Genomic DNA, 21,708 nt, shown 5'->3' on the forward strand with positions numbered 1-21,708 from the left:
TTGTTTGTTCCAAATAGCAATAGAAAGTCCTTAAGCATGCCCTGTCACTTTGGGTTTAGAAAGGAATGCACTAATAAACTCTTACCCCCGGTCATTTTTGACTATGGGCAACATTATGCCAGCTTTTATTAAAGGCAATTCATATCACTGGCCCAAAAATTTCCTTTAAAATTACCATCTTTTGTGTCCATAGAGTACGACATTGGCGTTAAAGTGCCATTAAGATATAGGTCCTGTCATTGTACTTAATTTTCAGCACAGTTTTAACACTGGAGAAGCTTTCTCCCCAGGGTATGTTTTTGACTAATGAGGCTTGTTTGATGGTTAACGAAACAAACAAGAAGAAAACAGTTTCACTGGGTATTGCTTTTGGAATAATATAGTAAGCATAGCACTCTATATCCTCCAGCTATGAACTCATACTCCCAGGATTTTAGATACAAAATTTAAAATAAGGGGTACATCTAGCAATTTCGTTAATTTTAATCAACAACCCAATGTAAGAATCATCTATATCAGGGGTGTCCAAACTTGAGAACTTTAAGACTTGTGGACTTCAACTCCCAGAATTCCCCAGCCAGCCATGCTGGCTGGGGAATTCTGGGAATTGAAGTCCACAAGTCTTAAAGTTCTCAAATTTGGACACCCCTGATCTATATAACTGTGAGGTTTATAATAGTGTGATTTACTAGTCCACCCTTTCCATAGAAGCTTATTGCTCTGTTTCAGCCCAACCCAACCTATTTTTGGAGGGTTGGTTGCGGAGAAAAGTGAGAGGAGTTGCTTTGAGCTTCTGATGGAATATCAATCAAATAAATTAATAGTAAAATATAAAGGGATCATGTCTGAGACATCTAAGAAACCCTTACCTCGAACAATAAGTTGAGCAAAGTTGGAAACTCCAGATCCTCTCTCAGATTGAGTAACACAACGATATAAATCCTGATCTGTTTTTGTTACTTCCTGAAGTTTAAAGGTAGCAGCAAAACGTCTGTGATTTATGTTTTTTGTTTGGGCCACTGGAATATCTTCTCCATTGCGTCTCTGAAAACAATAAAACTCAGTGTTACAAAAAGGCTGGATGATATTGACATCATGTATCTGTTCGGAACAGTTAAAATACTCAAAGGAAAATAACTGTGTAGTTAATTCCATTCATCAAAATGTGGCTTCACAACGTTTGAAAAGAAACACCTCCTGAGCTTCTATTATGTTTGTTTACCTAAGTAATTTTAAAATATGCCTTTTCTGAGTAAGGGTGATAAGCATTACACACCATATAAATAATAGTATTTTAATCATTTTCAATTCCAGATTGCTATGACGGTCAACGTAAATGAGGGGAAAGAATAGTGATGGGGGTGTGAGTGTGGTGTTGCACATAATCAGTTAACATACTTCAGAAGGTGGAATTTCACAGAGGTTTTGTGCACAATGTCACCTAGTAAGAGTGACACAATGCTTTTTCTAAGAATAGCAGAATTACTGTAGGAAAGAAAGTTGGGTTGCTGCAGAATGGACATTAGTCTTGGCACCTTCAGTGAACAGAAATCATCTAAATGAAATTAGGTAATTACAGTTCAAACAGGAGGTAGGGCAGTATTGAAACTGCAGAGGTACAACCAGGTTGTGCTAAGGTTTTCTACCTCTCTCTCTCCCTCTCCCTCTCTCTCTCTCTCTCTCTCTATCTATCTATCTATCTATCTATCTATCTATCTATCTATCTATCTATATATTGCAAAGACAATCTCAACCTTACACGGGAAAAGACCCGAATACAACAAAACCAGCATACCTACACCCGTGAAAATCTACGAAAACATATATATATATATATATATATATATATATATATATATATATATATATATATATATATATATATATATATATATATATATATATATATATATATATATATATATATATATATATATATATATATATATATATATATATATATATATATATATGTTGTATTTGTACTGATAAATAAATAAAGGGAGACTAGTATAGATCTATTTCGAGCTAATTAGCTCTCATCAGCTTGCCATACCCTTACTGGGATTTGAACCTGAAGGGTATGGCTAGCTGATGAGAGCTAATTAGCTCAAAATAGATCTATACTAGTCTCCCTTTATTTATTTATCAGTACAAATGCAACACAAATATAAAAAGGCAACATTAAAAATAAAAATATGGTTTTCTGCCTGCATGGTTTTCTGTGATGAGCCGAAGGACAGAAAGAGGGAGTAGTGACCTTCATCCCATATTTAGGCATACCAGGGGTTGTAACACGCACACATACATTTTTCTAAGAATAGCAGAATTACTGTAGGAAAGAAAGTTGGGTTGCTGCAGAATGGACATTAGTCTTGGCACCTTCAGTGAACAGCATAACAGCCAGAATACCAAAGAATTTCCTCTGAAAGGCCAGAAAATACTGCAAGAAGTACACAGGATTCTGAAACATTCGGGTCTGAACTGTTTCCTTTATGTGGATCAGTGTTCCGCGCTTGATAGTTTTGAAAACGTCCAGTGTTGTGTTTTGAGCATCGTTTGCATTGGTCAGTATTGAAATTATTGTAATAAAACAAAAATGAAAAGTGGCTTAACAAAATTAAATAATTTATGTTTAGCAAGTTTCAGAAAATGTCCAATGTCCAATTTAAATAATAAGATCTCTAATCTCTGTTATGATTTACAGAAAACAAAAAGGTTCTTTTTCCTAACAAAAAGCAAGCAACAAAAAACAAAATTTTAATTAGCTAGTCTTAAAACCTTATGTTAAAAGTTTCAATATCCCTAATTTGTTTGGTCCCTTGATTCATTTGCAGCTCTCTTGGTTCAAAAATCCATTTAGCATTTTGCCATTTATTTCAAATTCTTTAAATTCTTAAACTTACAGTTTCATTATCTTCAGAAATGAAGTTAGAGTCAACAGTTGGCCTTTTCAAACTTGTTATGGTGAAGATTTTAATAGCCCTAAGACAGTTAAATAGGCAATTCCTGAAAATGACTAGAAGGAGATTAGTGTCCTTTAAAAAGCCCTGCTGCAGTAATGAGCTTGATGAACATTTTTTCTCCTAGCACTAAAAACTATGGGACACCACTGTCTCCTCATGGAGAATAGCCACCCAGACAATCCCCTATCTCCTCCTTATCCAGAAAGTTTTTCAAGAATTAGTCTATTCACTGATTCTTCAATCTTTGTCATAGTTGTTGTCACAGCTTCACTGTCACAGCTTCACTGTCCATGAAGATGTGTTTAGCTTGTGATTGCTACCAGAAATTGAATTGCAATAATATCAAAATTGTGTAACATTTCCAGTAGGACTGCAGCAGTCCATCTGATGACAAGATAATATTTCAGTCCATCCCTTCATGAGTTTATGATTGGGGGGGGGGGGTATGGTTTGAATGCATTTGTGTGGACGGCTTCTGGAAGGCAAATCACTTACATTTCCATTTTCAAACCCACTCAAACTCCCAAAATGTGATGAAATTGCACTACCATAATGCAATCATTTTGCTGTCAACCTTCAATAATCTGCAGGTTTCCTAGTCTTGTCTTACATGATAACACACATAATGGCTTATCACTGGTTGTGGGTTTTCTTTATTCTTCACTGATAACTACTGTAAGGCAACTTGGAAAGCAATGTTACCATGATATAAACATTTGTATTGTGAATAGAGAGAAGAAAATGAGGGACTACTAACATTAAGGCTCCTAGATTTGTTACATCACTTAAAACTTGGAAGACAAAAACTCTGATCTTGATGACCAACGCAGATTGGATCATGCAACATTATCCTGGGACATGTATATTTGCCTTCCTTTGAAATATTACTTATAGTTTAATGATAACAGCAAACTAGAATAAAGTAATTGTTAAAATACAAGGAAAGAAAGTTCAATCATAAAGAACATAAGTGTCAGTAAAAAACATTAAAACTAACAATAATCTAATATTTTATACACTGACAGATCTATAGTTTGAGAACATTACAATATGGATTGCCACAAATTTTATAGATAGATGATAGATGATCGATCGATGATAGATAGACGGACAGACAGACAGACAAACACACACACCCCAAATTGCCCATCGTTAAAAAGGAAAGGATGAGATAAGGGCCCCCATTTCATATCAACAATCCTCTCACCAATCCTATACAAATTTACCTATTTTCTGCTACTAGTAGCAAATTAGAAATATGTTTGCCATCAGCATGATTATTCCACTGGCCAAAAGGAATATCAAGAAAAGACTTTTCTATCATAGGGGTTATTGAGATTGGGGGAATCATCTATAGAAAATTTTATTTATGGAGAAATATCAGAAACGTCTTCTAAGGCAGAGGAATCTGAAAAAAATCAATTCTAAGAATAAGAAAAAGTTATATATTCAAATGCACTCAGAAACATTACTTTTATATATGAAAGATTACTCTCAGTTGTACCATCTTTATTCCAAAATACTAATGAACAAGGGACAATATTAGCCTACTCAAACTTAAAATACTAGGCTTAAAATACTAGCTTGTTCCAATAATGGTACACATGTGATCATTCATGCCACGATAAAAAGAAGGTTCACGTGCAAATCAAATGTAAGCTATGTGTTTGAAACTTATACCTTAAAAATGGGAAAGGAAAATTTCATATTATTGAGATGCAATAACCAGAATGTGCCTAGTCAGTTTCATGGAAACGAACAGCTATCATAGTGGTTTATCAATAGAACAAAAATGGAATAATAACATATTATGCTTGACCAATGATTTGTCCTATGGCCTTGTAATCAGTGAAGAAATGGCTAGTAAATTTCCCTAAGCCATACTGAAAGAGTCAAATGTTAGTAGCATTTAGGCATCCCCAGAGAACATATATATCGCTTATGTGGCTTACAGAGGAGTTGCAAATGAAACAGCCAGGGGAAATGATTGTATTTTTTTTTTATGAAAAAGAAGCTCTCTTCTAAACTAAATGACGGAAATGGCTTCACAAGACAGAATACAGAGTGACAAGAAGAATTTAATCTAGGCATTCACATGCTCAAAACTGAATTTATAGGAAAATCTCAAGTAAACTAAAATAAAGAATAAAACTGCAGTTTTGGTATCCAATGCTAATACAGTATAGCACCTGAAAGACAGTATTCTTTTGTTAGTTTACAAAAACTATTGTATCTAACAATATACCGGTATTCCTTAACAGGTAGTCCTTAACTTATGACCATAACTGAGTCCAAAATTTATGTTGCTAAGTGGGACATTTGTTAAGTGAGCTTTGCCTCATTTTACAACTTTTCTTGCTACTGTTGTTAAGTGAATAATTGCATTTGTTAAGTTAGTAAACCATTTCTAATAGATCTGGCTTTCCCATTTACTTTGCTTGTCAGAAGGTCACAAAGTTTATCACATGACCCTGAGGCACTGCAACTATTATCACATGACCTTGGGACACTGCAACTATTATCACATGACCCTGGGACACTGCAACTATTATCACATGACCCTGGGACACTGCAACTATTATCACATGACCCTGGGACACTGCAACTATTATCACATGACCCTGGGACACTGCAACTATTATCACATGACCCTGGGACACTGCAACTATTATCACATGGCCCTGGGACACTGCAACTATTATAAGTTGCAACTATTATAAGTATGAACCAGTTTCCAAGCATCTGAATTTTGATCTGAACCAGTTTCCGAGCATCTGAACTTTGTCACAAGTGTGAAAAATGGTCATACGTCCCTTTTTTCAGTACCATTGTAACTTTGATCAGTCACTAAACAAACCATTGTAAGTCAAGAACTACTTGTACTGAGCTGAAATCACTATGTGTATAATTTTTAGGCAATGAATTACTTGGGGTATTAATGTGAAAAAAAGACACCCAAGTATCTATTTTGGTTATTTTATAAAACTAATTATAACTGCTCTTTGAAAATACTCCAATAACATGAGGAGGGAACTTAAGGTAGAAGGAGTAATAGAAAAGTTCTAGAGAATTGCACTGAATGTTGTCACTTAGTTTCTTTTAATTTTCCCCAATTATGTGACAGTTGTCATTCAATTTGAGGGAAAAGAACATGTACTCAAGGGAGATTTTCAAAGAAAACAAGGGTTTTGATGAAATTCTCCTCAATCTTATTGACAAGATATAGGATCTTGCCTGAATTTTGAAGCAACTCTGGCTTGTGTAACTATCCCTGCTTTTACCACCTAATCCTCTCTTCTCTGATACAATATGCAGTAGCCAGTTCTCATGCCTCAGTTACATTCTAAGGGAACACATAGGAGAGTTCAGAAAGTGCTGATAGCCAAGGAATCTGAAACATGATGGAAAAGATTGAAACGAAAACAAAAAATCCTTTGGGAAACTGGAAAAGAGATTTCAGTATAGTATTAACTTAAATAATCCAAAGGCAGTAAAGTTTACAACATTGTAAGCAAAAGGTGGTATAGAAATATTGGGCAAAGTAACTTAAAAACAAAACTCTGTAAAGTTCAACTTTTTCCAGCATAAAACAGCAATGTTTGAGACTTTTCCTTCACATTCCTCACTAAAGAAAGAAAAAAATATTTTCAATTTCAACTAAAGTTCCTGTAAAATATGAAATTTTGGTCCCAGTAGCTGCAATTTAAGTAATAAGAATAACAATAGTCCAGTAATGACAATTTAAGCATAACAATTTAAGCAGTAACTACAAATTAAGCAAATTAAGAACCATGGTGGAGCAGTAGTTAGAATGCAGTACTGCAGGCTACTTCTGCTGCCTGCCGGCTGTCTACAATTTGGCAGTTCAAATCTCAGCAGGCTCAAGGTTGACAGCCTTCCATCCTTCCAAGGTTGGTAAAATGAGGTCCCAGATTGTGAGGAGGCAATATGCTGACTTTGTAAACCTCTTAGAGAGGGGTGTAAAGCACTGTGAAGCAGTATATAAATCTAAATGCTATTGCTAATGCTATTCTATAGTTATCTTAATTCAAATGCCAACTATAGTTGAAATGAAAGCTCTCATTTACCACTGTCATCTTTTTTGGGTGTGGGGATGCAAAAAGGACGGTGAGGAACGTAGGCACACCAAGATCTATTACAAGTTAATTCATGTAGTCAGAAATAATGATTTTTTTGTATGCTTGATCCAAGTCAAGCTGAATTATCTTTAGTTTCTCAATAAATCATAATGACCTTGGTGTACGGTGACCAGATTATCTATTCTGTTGAGTCTTATATATATATTTTTTAAAAAAATAATTTTATTATGTTACAATGATAACCATCACCAAAGTTGTAAAGGCTGTTAAGACTCAATGGACTTGTAAAAGTGGAACGGTGAAGCAGACCAGAAGCATGACAAGAGGCTCTAGTTATGATGAGACTATTTGAAACAAAGACATTTTCAAAAACAAATCTCTAATCAGACAGTTGTGTATAAGGGCAGGAAAGCTATTTGAGGAAACACCATCAGAGGAGCTTGGTGGGGGGAAAAAAATCAGTGAGATAATACTCTCATCTTCCGAACTGTAATAGAAAGAGGCATCTGCTGAAGAATGATGTAATGCTGGACATGCTCTAAGCACCAGTTAATTTGCAGAACTGAGTCTGGAGGGAATCGCATCTGCAGCACTCCCCTGAATCATATGTCACCATGGTTGCCCTGTTACAATGAGAGAGAACATGAGGAGACATAAATTGCCTACAAGGCCGTGGAAGCAAAAGAAAAAGAAAATCCGAGGAGAGCTTTACAAGACAATTTTATAGCAGGGAGTGAAAATTAAGAAATGGAAAGCAAGACATTGTTAAACTACCTCGCACCACAGCAGGAATCTGGTAGGGATTTATCAAAGCAGGTAGTTTAGGTCTAAATCACATATTTTACCTACCAGGGCCTTGGTTGACTTTAATCTGATTAAAGATAGAAAATTTAAAGTACCACCTTTACTCTTTCTGCAACAAGACACAGTTAAGTTTCATGGCTTGAGGCATTGGGGACACAAGTGGCCTCTCAAAGCCAGGTGTGTGATCCTTAGACCCTATCCAGAAATTGCCACTGAATTGCAATGTTGAATGGGACTTAAGGGGAACAGTAATTAAAAATACAGGAAGCAATACAGTCAGCCATGCTGAATTGAATGTAAGTGTAATTTAAGTGGAATCAACACCATCTACTGCTATATTCCAGCCCTGTTATTTTTACTGAGAATGACCCTAAAATGGCATTTAGAAATCATCTAAATGAAATTAGGTAATTACAGTTCAAACAGGAGGTAGGGCAGTATTGAAACTGCAGAGGTACAACCAGGTTGTGCTAAAGTTTTCTACTGCCTTTTATATATATATTTAAAAAGAGCACGTCTGTAAGATAGCGTCCCTCTCATTACATGGTAGGAAAACCATATTTTCTAACCTTACCACTCTGCTGGAGTGTTTAAAGCTAGAAAATATGTAGGTCTGTTAGAGACTTTCTGCTCAAGCGCAGAAGTGCCTTCTCACTGAACTAGCTAAATTATTAGGGGTCACTTTTCAGAATGATTAGGATTCAGGAGACAGTTTTGTAAATAGATACCTGAAGACTCATCCATTATTGGTCCAAAGACCCACCTTCGTGCCAATTTACAGTCAAGCCATTAAAAAGATATTATGAATGGTTCTGCCCTAATGGCTGAGGAGATAAATCATATCTAATTGGAAATACTTGGGTTATGAAATGTTAATAACTCTATTCTTTTTACTTCAACTGGTCTTGTTAAAATTCTGTGTTGCTCATGCCTAGGAAAAGGAATATTTTTAGTTTGAGAACTGCCCTTCTAGGGCTAAAACTGTTTTACAGACTATTTTAAAGAATTGTTCATACTCTTCATTTTTTATTTCAAGTAAACAGTTATTTTCAAACTATCCCCTTTTAAGATCTAACAAACATAGCCAATTCCATACTACCTAAACTCAAACCTCTTAACAAAAAATATTCGTTAAAAGAATGAATGAATGGGAGAGTCTCTTGCTGTTTTTCTAGGGTGGGCAAAACCGGACATTATGTCTTAATTTGCATACTATAATTACATAAATTGCTGTGTTCATCTATAATCCTAAACCAAGATTTTTAACCATTTGTATGAATAGCTTGATTTATATGTAATGCTAAGATAAGGCCTGGGATAACACTTCATGCTATGTCAAAACAAAAATGTCCTTATGGAGCTATAATTCCATAAAGAAATTAGAAGTATACATTATTATCATTAGCTAGAATTATCTTTTTCATAACTGCAAATGTTGTAGTTGGCAACATCTCTCATAACTCTAATGAAGAGCAAAAAAAATATATCAATGGACATCTAACTACAGTAAAGGTAAATATATTAATAAACCTTGAGTTAGATTTGCAGGAAGCTGTTCTATTATATTCCATTCTGGGTTTTTTAAAAAATCTCTGATTACTACTTCCAGGCAATTCCTTTGTTATCTAAAACTCCACCAAGAATAACATTTTCCTCAGGTCGGTAAAGAAAAAAAATGTTCTATTCACCGGTATCTTTATTGAACAATGATTACAAATAATTTACCAAGATTCTGGCTGAAAGGTTAAAAATAATTTTACAGGATTTTATTCATGAATATCAGTAGATTTTTACTTAAAAGTCAACTATAAAACAATATTAGAAATATTGAGAATATTGAGAATATCTTGAGCAACATAATGAAAAATAAACCGCATTACCGTATTTTTGGACTATAAGATGCACAGGAATATAAGATGCACCATGATTTTGAAGAGGTAAATTTTAAAAAAAGTTTTTTTCACTCTGCAGGCCTCCCAAACCCTCTGCACGACTCATTTTTTGAAAAAAAAGGGGGTGGCAGGCAGCGCTTCCGGAGGCTTGTAGAGTGCTCCTGGTGGCTGAGGGGGGCAAAAATGAGGAAAAACGGCCTGCTTTTTGGGGTCAATATTGTCCTCTCCAGCCCGCAGGAGCACTTTCCAAGCTTCCCAAATCTTCTGCACGTCCATTTGTGCAAAGGGGGTGGGGTTTCAGGAGGCCAAATATGCTGTATTCAGTGTATAAGATGCACCCAGATTTTCACCCTCTTTTTTGGGGGGGAAAGGTGCATCTTATATTCTGAAAAATACGGTCAATTTTAGATGACTTTGAATATACAGTGGGTCCTCGGGTCATGGTTGTAATCCATTCCAGGACTTTGGTCAGCACCCAATTTGGTCGTGACCAGAAGTAAGACTGACTGCATGTGCGCATATCCCCCCCAAAAAAGCGCACAAGGGAAAATAGCGGTAGCAGAGAAAATTGCTGAGGCTTTGTTTGATCACCACCCAAGGATCTGTTCGTGAACAGAATGAAACATTTAGCAGACTTTTTTGTTGACACCCGATTTGGTCGTGGTCAGAACCATTTGTGACCCAAGGTCCCATTGTAATTTTTTTGCTTGTTTGCTTAGCATTCTGGTGCATATGAACCTTGAAGATAATTTTATTAAGTGGGTAAGATTGAGTTACACTTTTAAGAAAGTACAAATAATTATTAATGAAGAATTAATAAAATCTTGTGAGATTCAGAAAAGTAAGCCCACTGTTTCCACTTTTGTTCATGTTTTTTCTTCAAGTATTGAATAGGTCAGAGAATCAAGTTAAAATTAAAAATTAGGGGCATTTGTAGATGATTTGATCTTAATTTTAGAAAATCTACTTTATTAGTGGGAATAGAATAGGAAATGTAAAGCCGTTGGTAAATTAGCAGGTTTCAAGATTCAGAACACAAAGATGATAACAAAACTTGGAAATTTGAAGATGAAATAGAAATGATGTAAAAAAAATGGTTTTACAATTGAGAAAAAGTAAAATACTTGAGTATTACTTGAGTAAATATGAATTGTAAGTTACGTCAAATTAATTATGTTACAAAATGGACTAAAATTTAACAAGGACATGTTAAAATGGAGAATTTTTTAAAAAATTCAGACAATACCTGTTTGGACAATGGATATACTATTTATACAATGGCATAAATTTATATAGCCGGGGTAAAAATATGTTAAATATAAGCTATTACAAGGGTACAAAGGAGAGAGAATTGGGTTACCAGATTTGAAATTGTATTTTGCTGCTTGTTGATCTGAATGAAAGAACTGATGTTGCTAAGAAACACGAGACTTTTAGAGTTAGAAGATCATGACCAGAAGTTTGTATGGCATGGATATTTATGGTAGTATAAAGTCAGTGGTGGATTACAACTGGTATGCCCCAGTACGGGCATACCGGTGCCTGCCGGGAACACCGGGTACCATTCCAGTATGGTGCTCCAGAGGGCCGACCCACCCGTCTGTGCTTCTTACCGAGCTCTTCGTGGCTTCCGCGCATACACACAGAGCATATGGTGCCTGCGCAACGCTCCACTGAGCAGCTGGACTGTCGCGGAGGCATCGCGGAGCATTGCAGTCGGTAAGCACGCATGCACATGCTGCGCACGTGTGCTGCGCACGTTCATGTGGTGGACGCCGGGCCCTTTTGTACCATACCAGTTGCAATGGTATCCGGAACCCACCACTGTATAAAGTTAAAATTAGGATAGACTTTAAAAATCATACTTCAAATGTATGTTGGAAAGGTGAACATATAAGGACATGTTAAAAAAAGCTTTAAAATTTATTCAAATTGATACTTTAATATAGAGGATTTTAAAGATCAATATTCAGCTGAAGCCAGAACATTTCTTTTTAGGATTAATGGACAAATGGGCAAAAAACCCATTAAAGATTATTTCAATATATAAAATAATAAATATATTACTCTGGTAAGCTTATTATATGCAAAGGGACGGAAAGATTTAACTGTATCCACTATGGAGCAATAGTTGGTTTAGTTAAAGATTTTGCTGAAATGGATACACTGACTTCTTTGATTAGTGAAAAGACATTATCTACATTTATTGAAGGTGCAAAGCTGTTGTGGACTTTTTTGGATAAAAATTTTAAAAAAAACCTTGTGATTAATGGATTTGATGATTAGTCAGGTTAGATTAGGGAAAGAAAAGTAAAATAACTTTTAAGACAAAGGTAAGAATATATTTGGACTCATAAGTGCACTGAAGATATTGGAAGTTACCACAGTTTATATATTTTTCCTTCTTTTCTATTTTTTTCAACTCTTTTTCTCCCTTCTTTGGTTTTTTTATGTTACTTTTTTTCCTCCCTTGATTTATATTAGTTTGTAGTAGTTTTTAATATTCTTTTTTTTTAAGTTTCAATGAAAACTTCCAGCTTTGACTTGCCAACTGGGGAGGCATTTAGCCAGCATCTAAACAGATTGGCCTCTTGCTTTTATCTCTATCTGCATAGGATTACCAGTCAAGCTTTAATTTTATTTTTATTTTTTTGTAAGTGAATGTGATCGTCTTTTAATTTTGGTCATAGCAAAATCGATGGTAGCACCCTGGCCTGCATGTCAGAATGCAAACAGAATTGCACAAGGAGGCCAAGCTTCTCTGCCCAAGCCAAATGGTGTGTGGATGCCAAGACACAACAGTGATGGATAGACTCATTAGTGATTCAGTTATGAACAACTAAACTGGGAGCCAGGGCATATGGTTTAGCAGATGCTGCAAGCACAAGGCTTTATGGGTGGGGCAGTTCAGGTGCTATCTTATTCTGGGCATATAAGTAAGATCTAAAACCTTTTGGGACAGTTTATGCTACTCATTATGATTCCAAAACAAGTAAACAAGAGATAGCTTAATGTTGAAAGACAAAGGGTAAAAATGGCTTTGATATTCACACTGAACTAACAAAAACTTAGCTGATGGCATAAATCAGGATATTTTTAAAATCCTTATTCTTTGTCCTTATTCCAATCCATTTGAGGTTAGCCAAAGCATCCAATTCCATCGATTCATATTCATCCCCTCTATACATTGTATGAACATATGTATGCCCACTGAATAAATCACAGGACAAAGCAAAATTTTGGATTATTCAATGACTTCAACAATTCCTGAAAATGAAAAAAAATTCACAAAATCATAGCAACAATGCTGTCTTGCTATGGTTTTGTGAAGCAGTAGGGGGTTGGACTAGAAGTTCTCCAAGGTCCCTTCCAACTCTGTTATTCTATTCTAATGGAGACTCTGTGCTCCTTTGGTGTTTGCTAGACTTCAGTTTGTACATTGATCCCAAACAACTTGTCCAAAAATTAGATGCCAAGTCATATTCCAAAAATATCTGGCAGATCATTGGCTAGACTTGCACCAAAGCAGATATATTCAAATACAGAACCACTCCCAATGATTAATGAATCTGTATGACTCCCCCATGAGTAAAACAGATAAGCTCTTACTTTTTAATAGTGTTCCAGGATAACCAGTTTAACATTGACTGTGTTCCTTATCATTCTATGCTCCCTTTGCATATGGAAAATCCACAACCAGAACTTCATTCTCCATTCTGCCACCTGCCTATCCAAACAGACCAGGACTAAGAGCTCAGGACAGTGATTCTGTCTGCTCTCTTTTTTTAACCAAGAAACTGGTCCAGGTATGCATTACCTTCCCAATAAAGATTGTGCGCACCCAGATGGAGTACTGAGTTTGCTTCTTGCTTCTATGTCAGTAAAATACAGCTTTTGTGGTTACAGAAATGCCTCTTTCCCACTCTACCTATTGACCATGGAAACAATTTCCTTCACACCCAATTGTCTCTGGCTTTTAAAGATTCTTATTTGGTTTATGCTCAAGATCTCTATTAAAAGGAACTGAAGCTGGGGGGAGTCACACCCTTCATTCAAAGGTATTATGGAATCCCCAGAGCAATAATTGGTTTCAGGCAGGATAGCTTCTGAATGGCTATAAAGCAGGGGTGTCAAACTCAATTTCATTGAGGGCCACGTAGGGTTATGTTTGACATCAGGGGGCAGGGTGGGCATGGCCAGCTTGACAACACTTGTGCTGGGGACGCCTGTGGTGGCTCATGTGCTCTGCCAATGAAAACGGGCTCCTGGGCTCCTTTTTTGGCTGCGGCGGCTTCCTGCAACCCTCTGTCAGTGGAAACAGAGCACGGGAGGACTGCATATGGCTCTCCCAAGCTCTGTTTTTGCTGGCAGAGGTACAACAGACTGGTCCTTTGCTGTGTCCAGGGTGGCCCCACAAGTCAGATCTAAGCACCCCGCAAACTGGATCTGGCCCTGTATAAGGATATGTTTACAAAACACTTAATCTCTTACTACAAATCCATTTCCTGGAGTTGCACAATGTACTGAAGTATAAACTAGCTGAATGGATAGATAAACAGGCTGGATTCACTTATTTCGCTCAGGTGAAGTCATATATTTTTTTCAGCTGCTAGATCTTGAATTGTGTGACATGTTGTGTGAAATCAGCCAATGGACACAAGGAATCTGGTTGAAATCTGCACAGTTCCCTTTAGGCCAGAGCCCAGAAGCTCCAGGCACAACTTGGCATAGGGATTCTGGTGCAGTGCCAAAACCTTGCAGTCCTTTCTAGGCTAATTCCCAAATGCCTCTTACTTCAAGCCCTTAAAGTCTGATATAAAGGCTGTGCTTGCACCCAGCAAAGCCAGCATTGAAACAGAACCCAGGAAAACATTGCTGTCTGTGAAACCACATCTTAGAAGCAGGTGGAAAAGAGATATCATAATCTGTCAGTGTCAACATACCCATTATGTTAAGGACAGCCCTGGCCTTTTATGAGTTGGTAGTTCCACAAGATCTGTACAAACTATTATCTCCACTGGTGAAGAACTCCTTCATGCCTCACTCATGGAAGGCACTTCAGGATAGGCACTAGCCAATGAAATAAGATGGCATTCAAACAGAGCAAACAGATAGCCAGGCGGACCTAGTCTATGCTGAGCAGCAAGCCAAGAAGAATATCAAGAAGTAGGTTCCAGCCAATAAAGAACAGATGATGAGCAAACCCTGTTCAGGATCATCAGCAGCAAACAAGATGTGATCAGGATTTTATAGAAGGATGGAAGATGAGGGCAAAACTACTACACAAATTGATGTTGCAGATGACCATACTCTAACCCCCCGATACTCTGTTGGTCTGTTTATTTTCCTCCAGCCATTGAAAGCCTAACTGCATTTGTGGAAGAGAAGCTCATCTGCCTAAGCAAAGTGAAACTTGCTACTTTCCACTCAAATTCTCCCACAGACAGCTGGATCATTGTCAAAATGTTATTCTACGTGGAGAAACTGTAGCCGTGACCCCATATTCATTGCTCTAGAAGAACATCATGGAAGAAAGCAATTCATCAGTAGAATTCACACATATTTGAAATTCAAAGTGAGAAATGGTTAAATGAATCAATATTTGCTATATAAGACATAAAGCCAAAAATCCCCCAAATACTTAGAATTGCACAGCTATGTCTGAGAATATATATACACTTTCAATGAAGGATGTGGAATGATTTGAAATAAGGCAATATTCTCGAGCAAGAGAGCCACGTTGTAATCCTAGGCAATTATTCTTTGGAGTAAGAAATGTATGGTTGACTTCTTCCAGCAGTTTCACGCTGAAAAGCTTTGGGAAACAGGATGGAAAAAGCAAAAAGGGCAAAGGAGTTTCTTAATACCATCTTCTCAAAGAGATTCCTAGATAGAATTCAACAATTGGAATTCAGGTACACAAGCTCTATTCTAGCAATATGAGCTGGTAGTATTGTATATTAGAGTATTGTATTATGAATCACAAATGGTATCTCAGGAAAACCCACTGCTACCTCATTCCTCAAACCAATCCTAACTAAAACAGTCATCTCATTTCATTTTGCTAGTATGTATATACATACAGATAAAATCCCCCCCTCTCTCTCAGGGTGGGGGGAAGGAGAGAAAATTAAGACATCAGTCGTCAATTCTGGCCTTAGAAATGTGTTACCCAATCCACATAGCCTACATAAGATAGAGCAGTGATGGAGAACCTTTTCCGTACTGAGTGCTGAAAAGGGAGCATGCATGCTCGTCAGGGCCACATCTCAGAAGAAGAGCTGCCCAGGGGGCATGTGCACACTTCCTAATTTCTGGTGTGCGCATGCACCAACCAGCTGGTCTTCAGTTTCCTGGCCCGCATGCGTGCATGTTGACCAGTTGGCTGTTGCACATGCTCATGCAAGAAAACAGAAGACTTGCTCTTCCAGTTTCTGGCACTGCTGCACGCATGATAGCCAGCTGATATCGCACCCACATGCACACCAGAAACCTGGATGCCATGCGTTTCAGGCAACATGGCTCTGTGTGCCACTTTGGACATGCGTCCAATAGGTTCACCATCACAGAGATAGAGCATGCAAGTTGTAACTATTTCAAACTTTTTGAAATGCCTAAAAACTATTAATTTTTTTACATAATAATCTCAATCTCACTAAACTGGTAAGCAGAATGCTCCCAGATGGTGAAAGAGTTAGGAGATATGGATGCAGATGTACAAGAATAAGTCACCTTATCCTCTTCCTTGGAAAAGTAAGTACTCAAAGCAATAATTGCCAAGTAATAATTATTTAAAGGAAATTTCTCACTGACTACAAGTGATACTTTTGGCAATTCCTCATTACCTTTGAAGATGCTTAAGGTTCAGTTAGGACTCCACCTTCAATACAATACAATATAATAGCAGAGTTGGAAGGGACCTTGGAGGTCTTCTAGTCCAACCTCCTGCCTAGGCAGGAGGCCCTATACCGTTTCAGACAAATGGCTATCCATTTTTTCTTGCTATGTCTTCCAGTAAACCATATAAAGACCATTAAAATAATGTCTGCTGTTCTGTACTTTGCTTAAATAGCCAATTAATTCTTTCTCTTAGGCTTTTCTTATTATTATTGGTTTAATTCTAGGATTTAAATATTTCAACTGCATGTATATTTTTAAATTAAAGCTCAAGGCTGAGCTTTTGGATTAATTAAACTGAGATATCATGCAATGCAGTACCATTGAACATTCCTGAAAAATAGAACGCTATAACTTCTAGGCTTTGTCTTCATAGAAGTGTCTGAAGTTCAGACCACTCAGTACTTGGGCTGCTTCTATGGAATTCCTTACACTACTCTGTATAGGCAAGATTTGGCTGGAATTATTTTCAGTTACCTTACTAGTTTTAAACAAAGACAAGTTAAACCAAGGTTTGTTAAACAAGTCATAATGTCTTAGCTTGTGCATAATACTAAGCTGTAATAAGTGAATTTATGTGTCCTACTAAATCATATTCCTCAACAAATTGGATTATGTCTTACTGTAATACAGGAGCCTATCCTATATGGTTAAGTTATCACATTATAAATATGCACAGCTGAACCGGCCTCATCTATGCAGTGGTTAATGTACTGGAACAGAAACTCTGAGACCATGAGTCTCCCTTAGGCACGAAAGCCCACCTCACTATTTTGCCTTGAAATGTATAAAATAAAGATGGCGTGTATCCCTATTAATAGTAATAACAAGTAATTGTAATCAGAAATGGCAGCTGCTGTGCCCCAGTTCACAGATATGTGCCTGTCAAATGCCTTGCTCATTGTTCCCAGAAGTAGGTTGTTGCTTTCAGATGTACTAGAGAATGCTGTCCCATTGCCAGTTCTGGTTGTCAATCATAACGAACCGTCAATCACCCCATTTTGCAGAATGGGAGAAGGTGCACCATGATCTGTTCCTCAGGCAGAAAATTATGTGGGACTAGCTTTGTGACATTATGTTATCAGCTTGGTTTTATGAAGGCCAGCCTACCAACAATACACTAATCTACACAGAATTTACCAGCCTGAAACTTAAAAGAATGAATCCCACAGAAAAAGAGGATATGGAGTAGTTTCTCCCTCATTCCTGTCACCTGTTCTGCAGAATGGACACAAAATTCCATATGTGCAAGCCAGACAGTCTATCATATACAATCTTTGAGGAACTGGACACTTTGTTTTTATCAGAAGGGTCTGACCATTAAATGGGTCAGGTTGAGCCTTACCTGCAGCCATAACTTGTTCTTCACTGCATCCCTTCCTGTAGCAATGCACTGAAATGTTGCATTCTGACCTGCGTTGACCTCTACATCCCCCAGCCTCAAGAAATGAGGAGATTTATCTGCAGAGATAGGGAAAGCAGAAAGTTACCAAAGGCTACTCTCAGTCACATTAAAAAAAAATTCCCCCAAAGATACACAGAAATAGGAAAGCAAAAAGTTACCAAAGTGTACTTTCAGTCACATTTTATCCCCCCCTCCTCCAAGATACACATGGAGTATTTAGGGGAAAAGAAATTCACACATGGAAGAAAAAAAATGTTTTAGCTCAGTAAGAAGAATGGCCAAATAGGATGCGAAGAAATTGCAAATCTGAATGTGAATTTCAATAATATTCAATGTGAAAACTACTGCATTAATAACACAAAGGGTCAGATTTAATTAGCTACATATTATGGTAGGTTGGGGGGATGTGGAGTCCTGTCAGTAAATATTATCTGCATTGCAGACATAGCATTGTTTGAACCAGTGACAAACCTTTTTATACTTTCTGCATTGCCTCCGGGAAAGCTCTATGACAAAACTCTGTTTATGAAAAAAAAAATGGGTTGAAAAAGGCACTGACAGAAGATAAGGTATTATTATTATTAAAACAGTGTTTCTCCACCTGTGTTTCTCAACTTCAATCTTAAGGTGTGTATACTTCAACTCCCAGAATTCCACAGTCAGTCCACCTATCTATAGTTACTGAGGTTGAAAAATACTGCATTGAGGTAAAGACTCTCTCAGGTAGTGTCTAGCTTATTGTGAATACATGGAGATATCCACATAGAGGTTTTGTTTTTTGTTTGTTTTTGTTCCAAAATGCAGGTGCAGTTTGTCATGATCTTCTTCCAAGTTTCTGAGGGGAGGTGTGTTGTTTTTATATTCCGATCTAGACTGTAGGTTTGAGATTTCATATCCTACTCCTAAATTACTTAAGGATTAGGGATAAGAAATATTGACATTATGTTTAGTTTAGTTTCCACAAACTCTGTTTCACTTGTTATTGCACTCTTCCAGAGCATGCACTGATTATAAGTAAGTATAATCTTTATTGTCATTGTACTTAAATACAACGAAATTGGTTATAATGAATTTCTTCAAGTCTGTCCGTGAGGCGTTTTGGAAACTTCAAACAATTAAAATGTACAAACATCCAAAGGATGTCAGAAGCACATTTCTCCAGAATTTTAACTCCATTAATACCTTGCTAATTTTGATCGCTAAATCAAACACTTATCATTATTGACACCTTCTCATTACTCAGATATTTGACTCATGGACATCAGCACAGTGGAGGTGGTTGATTGAGTGATGTCCCACCTACCCAATTCCACCCCCACCCTCCCAATGTGTTCTTAGAGTTTAATTTTTGGTTTTAATTTATTTATGTTTCAAAGTGAAGAGCCATGGTGGAGCAGTGGTTAGAATGCAGTATTGCAGGCTAATTCTACTTCCTGCCAGGGCTTGATCCTGACTGATTTAAGATTGACTCAGCCTTCCATCCTTCTGAAGTTGATACGGTAAAATGAGGACCCAGATTGTTGGGGGCACTATGCTGACTTTGTAAACCACTTAGAGAAGGCTATAAAACACTCTCAGCGGTATATAAATCTAAGTGCTATTGTTATTGCTAATGTAGTATTGCTAATTTCTATGACTGTGAGCTGCCCAGAGGTACTTATATAATATGAGCTGTCAATAAATTTTATAAACAAACAAACAAATAAATCCTTGGTCTCATTGGGGAAGAGCTGATGTAACTTGCTTTGGCTCTGTTGGTGCATACAACCTGTTAGCCCAACAGGACATATGAAAATTAAAAAACTCAATGCTATATAGGTCCGGACTATTTTCACTATAACAGCTATAATAGCAGAATCTGAATACTTCCTCTACTCCCACACACACTTTATCTTTGTGTGAACTAAGTGGCGGCTTGTCTGAGATGTTTACTTACCATATTTTTTGAGTATAAGACTCACCTCCCCCCCCCAAAAGAGCATGGAAATGTTGGTGCATCTTATACACCGAACACAGCCATTTTTGGCCTCCCGAAGCCCTGCCCTCACATCCCATTTTTGTGAAAAATGGGTAAACAATGGGCTATTTTTCACCAAAACGGGGATGTTTTGCCTTCCCCCACCCCCCAGAAACACTCTGCAGGCTTCAGTAGGTCTGGGGGAAGGGAAAAATGCCATTTTGATGAAAAACAGCTCGTTTTTGCCTTCCTCCAGCCCTGCTGAAGCCTGCAGAGAGCTCCTGAGGGCTGGGGAGGACAACTTTTTTCTTACTTACATCTTCAAAATCTTGGTGTGTCTTATACACCACTACGTCTTATAGTCCGAAAAATATGGTAAGCTAGTTTCTTGGACTGGTTTCAAGCCCTACTTATCTGACCACTGCCTTGATAGCAGCTCTTCCGTCACTCCTCCAAGTCCATTCTGACTATACTTAGTGTAACCTGGGGATCTTCCTATGGTTCCAATTCTCTGTCACAGGAATTTCCAAAGATATGACCCCAAATAAAACAACTGCAAGACCTGTCAGTAGAGAGACAGCTATACATATCCGAAAACAGACATTTTTCAGAACTGTCACAACAAATTTTAAAAATAGGATTTATCAATTGTTATTACCTGCTTCTATTATTGGGAGTAAAATGAATTTTAAAAATTCAGCTCACAAAAAAACTATTAGATACCCTTTATTTCTTTTTAATTACAGTTGAGTGGGAGAGAATCACTGAATTAAAATAATTATGTGATAACAAAATAACATTTATGACTTTGACATTCTCCTTTTCTTTTTCTAACACGGTAGAAAAGAAAAAGATAGAAAAACAGTGGTAGCAGCCAGACACCGATGGCTGAGTAATGAAAACACCAGTCTGACAATATTGAGCTTCTCTTAGAAAAGACAGAGAAAAGTGTGCCTCTTAATCATTACTTACCACAAGGGTAGCTCAGAACCTGGATGTCATCAATGGCAATGTAGCCATTTCTTCCATCTGAGACTTCAGCCTCAAATATTACCTGTCAAGGACAAAGAAGAAATGTTTACAACACACATGGCAATGGAATTCCCATCGGGCTGGAGCGAGGAGTACATTTTCTCAATAAAGCCAAATGTTCTGCTATATTTCACGAACAGATTTAATCGTGTTCACTGCTTTTTTATTTATTCAAAGATTAAGTTCTTAATTAATACTTGTCAATGCTCACTTTTCAGTGGCCTGTTATGCAGAATTTACCATTTTAAAAAGAGCTAGAGTTTCCAGGAGAAAGAGACAATGATTTTTCAGCTTTTTTCCCCTCACGATATTGTGTAATTCAATTTCAATTCAATTTATTAGCGCTTATAGACTGCCCCCTCTCCCGAAAGGGACTCGGGGCGGTGTACAGTCCATGTCAAAGAACAAAATTAAAACAATAAAATTACTAAATGGACAATATATATATACAAATATACAATAGATGGATAAGAGGAGGATAAAAGATGTGCAGGACTGTATTGCTAATAAATAATTAAAATATACAGACATTAAAATCCCAATACTCAATAAAATTAAGTCTACCGAATAATCCCCTTAAAAACCAGAATAATAATCCTACAAAATAATCCCCTTAAAAACCAGTAAAAATATAAATGCCAGGAGATAGGCGTTG

At 37.0% G+C, this 21,708-nt stretch overlaps 1 protein-coding gene across 8 annotated transcripts in view; it reads right to left on the reverse strand.

Annotated features, from left to right (window-relative positions):
* PTPRK (protein tyrosine phosphatase receptor type K) overlaps positions 1-21,708 on the reverse strand; it is a 415,019-nt gene that overhangs the window by 187,459 nt on the left and 205,852 nt on the right. For all 8 annotated transcript variants that reach the window (XM_081941530.1, XM_081941529.1, XM_081941536.1 and 5 more), the window contains exons 4-6: positions 20,994-21,075; positions 18,005-18,120; positions 870-1,044 (exon numbers count right to left, since the gene is read on the reverse strand). In XM_081941530.1, coding sequence (XP_081797656.1) covers positions 870-1,044; positions 18,005-18,120; positions 20,994-21,075 — 373 coding nt within the window. The remainder of the gene's footprint in view (positions 1-869; positions 1,045-18,004; positions 18,121-20,993; positions 21,076-21,708) is intronic.

The sequence above is a fragment of the Natrix helvetica genome, assembly GCF_964273705.1.
Source record: "Natrix helvetica genome assembly, chromosome: 2".
Classification (NCBI taxonomy): Eukaryota; Metazoa; Chordata; class Lepidosauria; order Squamata; family Natricidae; genus Natrix; species Natrix helvetica.